This window comes from Bicyclus anynana, chromosome 10 (assembly GCF_947172395.1).
Source record: "Bicyclus anynana chromosome 10, ilBicAnyn1.1, whole genome shotgun sequence".
NCBI classification, from domain to species: domain Eukaryota; kingdom Metazoa; phylum Arthropoda; class Insecta; order Lepidoptera; family Nymphalidae; genus Bicyclus; species Bicyclus anynana.
The window spans coordinates 6962536-6972990 of NC_069092.1; the positions used below are offsets into that span (position 1 = coordinate 6962536).

Genomic DNA, 10455 nt, shown 5'->3' on the forward strand with positions numbered 1-10455 from the left:
GTTTTGGTTTGACTTAACAGTGTTATATGGAATATCATATGAAAATGCTTATTGGTCTATGACGTAGGTATACCTTGCGATTTTTGATTTAGAAACATTCGGTGGGCGAGACCGACTCACACTTGTCCGGTTTTTTTTCTTATCTTTGTGTGTTATTAATTATTACCTTCCTATAATAACTAAGAATACTTAATTGCAAATTAACATTTCGAAATAGGTATTATGAAGCACTTTAAAAAACATATACATTAACGTAATAAAAACAAATGGGATATAGGTATGATTAATAGCTTATAACACATTAGTTTTTAAACGTGAATCCATATGCAATGGATTTAAGCATTTAAAATACCCATTGACTACATCGTAGCATAGTACCGACACAGTAGATATACCGACCTATCAGATATAGCCGAAAAGGTTCCCGATTTATGAGCCATTCTTTGGTTCCCTTGGATAGACCCTTATAGTCATGATCACAATAAGTACAGGCCTCTACCTTCCCATAAAAGAGGGGGGATTTAATCATAGACCTGTCTCACCACTACCATAATACTGGTTAGCGGGCTCAAAATAATTGTTTGTTTGAATCTGTAAGTAGGACCGAACAACCGCCGAGAACGTAAAATAGAAAATCCGTAATTAAAATATTTAAAGTTCCTAATATCTATGGAACAAACACCAAGACTTAACCGAGGCGCTTACCCGAAGCAGGTGGGTTGTAAAACCACTGTTTTCCCAATTGTGGGAACTCTGGAAAATTTACTGGAACGTTAAAATAAATACAGGATCTAAACCCATGACCTCATGCTCAAATGCTACCACTGGACAAACAAGGATGAACATTAAACAAAGTAATGTCAATTTAAAAGCTTATAAGGAAAGATTGTCATACGTTTAATAAATGTATAATGCTTTAGTATGGGTCTTACGGACGATCGCAATGACGATGATGATGACGTAATAACGGCTTCTAGACGGATGCAAGTTGATCTTCTCACAAGTTATTAAATCAGCTTAGATGAGTAACCCGACTATAACTACTTATTGCTATCTATAAAACCATTTATGCTGTAACAAAACACAGTTACGAGAACAATTTGTTATTCGAGTAGGTAAGTCATTGAAAACGCGATGCGAAAAAAAGAAACTTAAAGCTTTAGAATCAAAGGATTCTCTCCACGTACCTATTATTTCATTTTTAATATTTTCGTGTCAGAATATTCAGAATGTTATTTAGAAAAAATATATAATATAAAACAATTTAGACCAAAGGTTATTTAATTAACATTTTATATCTACATAAAATCTATTAATTATCCTCGATCCTATTAGAAGTAGAAATAAATGTTTTTTTCTCATTAAAAACAAAACGAGATTCATCGTGGGATGTTTTGTAGTTGACCTCAAACTGGTATTTTAATACAAAAAACGATTTAGATAATTTACTTAATTATGTTTATTCTTATTTACCTAAAAACTTAAAAGTAAACATAATAATACCTATCTATATATAAATATAAATCGTGTCTACCTACAAAATACTTATACAAGTATACACATACAAAAGTAAAGACATCCCAGACGACCTTGTATATGCTTGATTGTAATTTTGAACTGGATTCATTCAAGAGCAAGTTCAGGGTCCTATTTATAACAAAGAAAAGTAGTTCTTAAAAATAAACTCAAGGAATATCTATAAAAACTATACTATATAATTAGTAATTATATACTTAAACACCTATTATCCAAGTGATAAATAATATGTAAGATAATATACGAGCCATTATAATATATAGAATTCTATATAAAACAAATCAAGTCATTACATTTATTATCGTCTCAAATGCGTTGCGAAATGGACATCCTAAGATATTTATAGAACCAAATGTTGAAAAAATGTTGTTATCAATCTTCAAAAGGAAAACTTTGGGAGGTTTAGGAGGGAGAGTTGAACTAAAATGACAGATGTCTGCGCAGGTCGTCGACTAATTAGCCAAAGGCGCAAATAGTTGTAAACAAAAGACTTAAACGCGTACTCCGCGGTTGTCATTAAATATATCAAATAATTTCTTACGAGGTGTATAAATAAATATAGTGCGCATATGATATTGAAAAAAACTAATTTAATATTGTATTTATTTGGACTAGTGATTTTTAGAGTGTTTTAAGAAATTTGCATGCATGGCGAATTGTATAATGTACCTACTTCAACATTTATTGTATACCAGCTAATGTAACTGTACAATTGCAAATAAATAAAATGAATTGAATTGAATTGAATTGAGGTTGTAATGGCGTCAACGAGTTGCTATGGTTACTCGTGGCACCCAACGACATTATATACCTATTAGACATTTTACGTGCCTACAAAAACTCCGTAAAAATTGATCCGAATTTAGTTACTCTAAGCGCGTACAAAATTGTGCTTTTGAGCGCACAAAATCTCAATTTAGCATTTACTTATATTATTTATTTATGTATATGTAGTTTTTACACTTCCTGAGCACACAACTCGACATTATAGACAATATTTGGGCATTATTTGTTTAAATAACTTTCGTTGTTCTTTCGTTACAATGCGACTTAATGAAATAAACGCTTTTGTTCGTCTCAGTTTTGACGTGCTAGCTTGTACATATGTGGTGCTAGAAACCTAATAGCTCTATTATAAAAACTTTGGTGGCATCTCTTATCGTACAACGCGTCGCTAACATTCGAAAATGTGTTACTGCGCATAGTACTAACAGTCCGCTAACGATACCGCTCAAAATGTGATTTTATGCCTCACATGGCAGAAACGATGGCCTAATCTATTGTAAGTTTCCGGTTTGCCAAACGTGACAGCATTGCAACGTTAAAATTTGCATGGCGATGTCAATTTGGTTTATAAATGGTAACCCATATATAAACTGACATATTGACGTTTTGTTACTTGAAAGCTCACGCTAACGGGACCTATTTATAATATGTAAGTTAAGCAAACCATTGTGTATGAAGGCTTTAGAGATCTGGGTACCTAAGTTTGTATAATCATTTATAACCAAATGTTTTATACAGTCATCTATTTATCTAGCGATTTAATTCACTCACTTGTTATATAAACACACACACAAGCACACATCATAACAAAATAATTATATACACACCTCGAATTCTTTCTATGTTGCATATACATATGTCACCCATACTCGTTGCCGAAATAAATTGTTTTATTTTAACACATATAATTAATAAAACTAAGCTTACATTAAAAGATCACACTTTATTTTACAAATTTGCTTTACATATTACGGAATATATTAGGTCTAATTATCTAATTCATGCATATAATATAAAATACCCCCTCAGTGTCAATAATACTTCAAAATATGGATAATTCTCTTATCACTCAGAACGAAATAGACGATATGGAAATCGGACATGCCATTAGTTGTGATATCGATGACGTAGCCAAACTTCTACCTGTTAAACAGAACGACCTAACCATTATTTCGCAAAATATTAGAAGTATTTACAGTAACATGGAGGATCTCAATTTAAATTTTAAGTTACTAACATTTGTCCCAGATTTAATTATTCTTACCGAATGTAGAATTAACCTTACCAAACCTATCCCCAATATTACGAATTACACAACACACCACACAACGCATCATATTAATCAGAACGACGGGGTAGTTGTGTACATTAAAAATGATTTAGCAATCAAATCGGTTAAAGAAATCAAATTGCAGCATGCATCGTGTGTTCAAATTATCACAAATAGTAGTGTAATTCTAGGTATTTATCGTTCCCCTTCCAACTGTAATGCTGAACCTTTTATTAATTCACTTAATTTGCATTTGGAATCTTTAAAATCTAGCAAAACAATCATCTTAACTGGTGATATTAACATAAATATATTAAATAAAGATAATGAACAAATGTACGAGCATAATAACAAACTTAATTACCTTAACATGCTATCCTTACACGGCATCATGCCTGGTCACATCTTACCGACTAGAGAAAATAACTGCCTAGACCACTTTATGATTAAACTTGACAAAAATAAATTATCTGCTAAAATTGCAGTCTTAAATACTACTATTACAGACCACTCCATGATTTTGCTCAACCTTACTTCGCTGTTGCCTTATTTTAAGTCAAAGAAAGTGACTAAAATAGTGACGGATTTTGATTCAGCACTACTAAGTCTGGCACAGAAAAATCTGTCAGAGCTGCTTTTCTGCTATGACCCGCAACTAGTAACTGATAAATTATTTAACTACTTGTCCGAAGCGCTGAATGATAACTCGCGCATAGTGAAGATACCTAGCAACAAACGCATAATCAAACCATGGATCACTATCGGAATTCTAAAGTGCATAAGAAATAGAAATAAAATGCAAAGAAAGTTAAAATTAGATCCTAAAAATGAAATTCTAAGAATAAGTTACATACGATATAGAAATTTCTGTAAAAATTTAATTATAAAACTAAAACGTTCTTATGACAAAAAACAATTAGAGATGTCACTTAAAAATTCTAAAATTTTATGGCAAAATATAAAATCAGTAACTAATATGAATCACTCAAATTCTGACAATTCTAACTTACTAAACACAAAGTCTTCTCCATTAGAATCAATCAATTATGTAAACCATTATTTTGCTAATATAGGGAAAAAGCTAGCTGAGGATATTAACTATAGGCAGGAACCATTTGAAACTCGAAATTTAAATTATAAGACCCAATTAAATTCTTTTGTCTTGTTAGAAACTAACATTGAAGAAGTAAATGACATACTAATGAATCTTAAATCAAGCAGTTCCCCGGGTTGGGATAATATACCATCCAGCTTTTTAAAATTGGCTAGAGACCATGTTGTTCCAATTATTTGTCATTTAATAAACTTATGTTTTAACAAAGGCGTGTTTCCCGCGGCGCTCAAGAGGTCTAACATAATTCCAATATACAAGAGTGGAGACAAAGATGACATCAATAACTATCGTCCCATATCAGTTTTGCCATCAATTTCGAAAATAATGGAAAAAATAATGAATTCGCGGTTATTAAATTACTTGGAAAAATTCCACCTTCTATCAGATTCACAGTATGGGTTTAGGCACGGTAGATCCACAGATGACGCTGTCACAGCTCTTACCTCCTTTGTGGATCAACAAATCAACAGCAAAAAAAAGTGCTTAGCTACATTTCTAGATCTAAGAAAAGCTTTTGACACAGTTTCTGTCCCCATTCTTGTAAGGAAGTTGGAAAATCTTGGAATTAGAGATGTTTCGCTTGCTCTTTTCAAAGACTACCTTACTGGTCGCACACAGAGAGTAAAAATTGGTAAATATATTAGCCAAGACCTTAATATATCTTACGGTGTTCCACAAGGCAGTGTCTTGGGTCCAACGCTGTTTTTAATCTATATAAATGAACTGTGTGATTTAAAAATTCCAAATGCTAAAATTTTTTCGTATGCAGATGATACGGCCATAGTTTTTTATGATTCTACCTGGGAAAAAGTCAAGATTTTAACGGAACGAGGACTTTCATATATTGCTTGGTGGCTAAGTAATAACCTGCTAACCCTAAATACTCTCAAAACAAACTTCATGTGTTTCTCAATATACAATCGGACTCAACCAAATAACGAATACAGCATAGTATTACATTCGTCTAATTGTAATAGTAGCTGCAGCGATGAATGTTCCATTATTAGTAGGGTTAAATCGACCAAGTACCTAGGTGTTGCGATAGACCAGAGGCTATCTTGGCATGACCAAATAGATGTTATTAGTGGCAGATTAAGGAAACTGATCTGGATTTTTAAGATGTTAAGACACATAGCCTCTAACGTCCTGCTTAATAGAATTTATATTGCTTTGGCTCAATCTGTGATAAGCTATTGCCTTCCAATTTGGGGTGGGGCAGTCAAGACTAAGTTTATTGAAATAGAAAGAGCACAAAGATTGCTACTAAAGGTCATGTACTTTAAGCCATATAGGTTCCCTACGAGCGCACTTTACTCTTCAAGTGGAATTCTGACTGTAAGACAGCTATATATTTTACAGACAATTCTAAAAGTACATAAATCCCTAAAATATGTGCCTGTTAATAAAAACAAAAGGAGGAATGTTAATGTTATTAATGTATCAGCTGTAAAAACCTCGTTTTCTCAGAATCAGTATCGGGTAAAATCAGCAAACCTGTATAATAAAATTAACGAAACGCTTAATATTTACCCAACTAAGTTTCACGAAATAAAAATTACACTTACAAACTGGCTAAAAACAAAAAGTTATGAAGAAACAGAATCACTATTATTACATAAACTCAAATTGACGTAGACATAAATTTAATACAGCTTTACACTCACTTGCATGCACACATCGACACGCACACTTACGCACACACACATACACACACACATACATACACACATTCATTCACATATTCACACGCGCACACACACATCACACTCACGCACACACATTTGTGATAACTGTGAGTAACTATAATTATTAAGAAAAAACTATTTGTTAATTTAGTAATTTTAATACCTCTGTTATAGAAGAGCGAGGCCTCCTAACACGGGTTATTATATACCTACAAGGAGGTTTCAGCCCCTATTTATTAAAACTGAATATTACTAAGAAATAAACGATTATTATTATTATTATTATTACTTGTGTTTTGTTTTGTCATACATTGTTTACTGAGAATTTCTTGAAATAAAGAACAGCTTAATATATTTTAAGCCCAACCCAGAATCTCCTCATGATCCGAAGCCACATACGCTAACCACTGGACTAACGACATAATCAAACAGACATAATCTATATTTAATTTGTGAGTAAACCACATTACATTTGAACAACATAGTGACAAGTTGAAATTGAAGCGCCAGCTAAGGTTTAGAGTTTAGACGAATCGAATAACGCTGGTGCTAGTGCTCAGACAAGCCAGCGCTAGCCTGGCCCTTGTTGTTTAGATAAGACCAGCGCTGGCTTATCTCAGGACTGGCGCCAGAGTTATTGGCATCTACGGATGTGCGCCAGCTACTGGCGCGATACATCTACACGCGTCCTCACACTGGTGCGGGAGTTGCGGGCGGCGGTAAAAAATATGCAGGTTCTCTATTCCTGCCAAAGCTAGCAGACAGAGCTTGATTGTCTTAAAAAACTGTTTATACAAGGACAATTAAATAGTAAACTAGCGGTGACTTGTCTGAAGACTGGCAACCAGCATTGGTTTCGTCTAAATCTAGCATTTAAAAGCTTTATGTTCAGTAAATACTACTAACAAATTCTTACCAGGTATCGCCATCCCAAGCTCGAGGTACTCCTTAACCGACGGGTGTATGAAGGCGGTGGGCGCTGGCGCGGTGTTGGGCTCTGGCTCTGGCGCGTCCAACGCTTGCGCCGGTTCGGGCACCGCCGCGCTGTCTGCACGCAGCCGCTTCACTCGCGTTATGTCTTGAGTGCCTCCTAGAATGTAATTTAAAAAGTCTAAATTCCTTATTGTAACTCTCAAATCTTAATTTTTAATTAATTAATTGCGAGCTTGCGATAGCCACAATCGTTATGTATAAGTAGCTCCTAAAATAATAATCAGAAAAATCTAAATTTAAAATTCGTTTATTTCAAATAGGCATGGACTGTGATACAGGGATAACCTATTTTATGAAAGCTGAAGCTGAATTTTGATAGCCTATTTACTTGTTAGCAACAACTTGCATAAATATTCACCAATTTCACTAATTTACGATGATGTCGAAAATGTAGATTTTTGTTGGTCAAGTCATGAATAGTTCCAATTAAAGTCTTACCAACGTTATTAGGTATAGGTACTTATTTATCTACCAGTTTATACAGTTGCTACTTACCTAACAAAAAACTCAAGATATAGCATATCAAAATAAGACACTTTTTCGGTTAACCAAGCAATGAATTTGTGAACACCGTTTTTCTATTCTCCGAGAGAATCCCAGAAGCTGCCCTGTCACTTAAATCTAGCGGTGTGACATAAGCGGGTAATAAGTAATTTATGCAAAGACTACCGCGATTAACCGTATAATCAAAGAGGGCGTGGGAAATTTTGTGGGGTGTTTACTAGATTTTAAAGTTCTGACAATATACAACCTACTTTTGCATTGTCGTAGTCTATGGCCATATTTATAATTTTAACTAATTCTAAAACTACCTTACAATTTATGATAAAAGGTTAATGTTTATTTATAAAAGTATTATTTTAGTGGTAGTTCCAAAGCGAATAAGATGAACAATTCTTTTTACAGGAGGTATCTACGTAAACGTTATTTTTAAATTTTGTTTAGAAAAGATTTTATTTGTTGTCTTTATGTATATTATAATAGACGTGGTCAACCAACGATAATTATGCTATTTCACAAAAGCGAAAATAAAATGGAAAACGATTGACTGAGTACTTTATAGGTAAACCGAGATAACCCTGCAGATTTTTAATAAGTCAAATGCCTTGTAAGCGTTAGATTATCATACTTCTAGCTTTTACCAAGCACCCACGTTAAATAATACACGCCCTCTCTGTCCGAGACACATTTTATGATACTACTTACTATTTAACAGAAATTAATGAAACATTAATTTGAATGGATCTTCTAAGTAATTATTTACTGTGGTATTTCTTACAAATAGGTATACAGTAGACCGGGGGCCTCCAGTAAAAGTAATGAAACGTAATTTTTTGCGTGTTCGTATGTTACTATTTAATTCAAAAACTACTCGACCGATGTTAAAAATTCTTGGACCGTTATAAAGGCACATCTTCACCGAGTAACATACGCTACGTTTAATTGTTCAGGGAAAGGAAAGCACGCAGCTGAAACTGGGGGGCGTCTGCTAGTCCCTGATATGAAAAAGCCAAAAGAAATCAAACAGTATGGGTAGGTAGGCCTACTAGTGATACAGCAATAAACAAACACTAATTAATGAAACCAACGTAAAATATTATATCAATTTACTTAAATAAGTAAATACTTTATATTGAAATTTAAAGGTTAAAAATCTTACCTATGACTGTAAGTAATGAAACAAACACTACTGGCAGATTTCGTAAAACGTTTGCAGTCATCGTGAAAATTTGTATAATTCTCTAATTAAACATCAACGCTCACAAAACATTCTGATATATCACTCCGTTGAGTTGTTTATGCACAAAACTACAATGAAATAAGGATTTATTGATCTATAAGAGCCAGTGCGACTCGCGCTTGGCCAGGGTTGCGTAACGGCGCGGCACTAGCGTGCTCGTTCGGGGACAGCCAAACGCGCAATGTTCAAGATTCAATGCACACCGGACCATAGCCTCGTAATAACTCAATTAACCTGACCTCTAATATATGGATGAGCTCTTTTACAAAACTGACCACTTTTGTTATGGTACCTTGGTAGCAACAAATTAAATATCAATCTTTGCTACCTGTCATTTCGTTGTTTTTTTTCAAACTAGCGACACGCCCCGGTTTCGCAACTGTTACTGATAAGTAGATACCAGCGGCGAAGAATTCATGCAAGCCGATTCTCGCCGGGTTACCTTTAAAAATCCATGCATATTCACTGTTGTAATGTATCTAGATATATGAGAAACCGAAGTTTGCATCACGCTGTATGAATTTCCTTTTCTTTGGGACGGCTTACCTTCATCTAAATTCCACCGTTCGCCACTGGTAGATACCCAATATTGTGATTCATCTTTACTCTTTACTACTGATTGTCTGCAAGGTACACCCCGCGCCAGTCACTGCCAACCATCTAAAACGTACCTACGGCCTGGCAGCCCCTGAACCACGTTTCATAATGATAACTTGGAAAATACTTGGACCTTGCTCACGAGATTACAGCAATGTGGAATGTTATAGTCAACTATTATTGATATACATACATATAATATACAATATACATACATATATACTCGTACATGCATATCTAGGTCGTCGTCGTCGTTATCAACCCATATTCGGCTCACTGCTGAGCTCGAGTCTCCTCTCAGAATGAGAGGGATTAGGCCTTTTGTCCACCACGCTGGCCCAGTGCGGATTGGCAGACTTCACACACGCAGAGAATTAAGAAAATTCTCTGGTATGCAGGTTTCCTCACGATGTTTTCCTTCACCGTTTGAGACACGTGATATTTAATTTCTTAAAATGCACACAACTCATATCTAGGTACATATGTTTAAAGGCTAGAAAAAAATTATTCGCCTTCTTCAGGTAAAAGCTTGAAAAAATACACACGACCACATCTAACGTAGTGATTATAATATACGTGGTGCGTTTGAAAAGTTCGTAGCCTAACGCATATCGGAATGTCATACATTTTTGAAATTACCCTCAATAAAAAGCTACATTATTCACTAGTAAAAAGTATACAATTTCATTCTTTTATTTGCATTCGTTACGATTTCCCACGCGATCCCGTCAAA

The 10455-nt window shown here is 34.4% G+C and overlaps 1 protein-coding gene across 1 annotated transcript in view; it reads right to left on the reverse strand.

Moving 5' to 3' along the window:
* Nucleotides 1-9370, reverse strand: part of LOC112043645 (uncharacterized) — a 31941-nt gene extending 22571 nt beyond the window's left edge. The window contains exons 1-2 of the mRNA XM_024079157.2: nt 9045-9370; nt 7308-7481 (exon numbers count right to left, since the gene is read on the reverse strand). Coding sequence (XP_023934925.1) covers nt 7308-7481; nt 9045-9105 — 235 coding nt within the window. The 5' untranslated portion in view covers nt 9106-9370. The remainder of the gene's footprint in view (nt 1-7307; nt 7482-9044) is intronic.
* Nucleotides 9371-10455: the final 1085 nt, after the last annotated feature.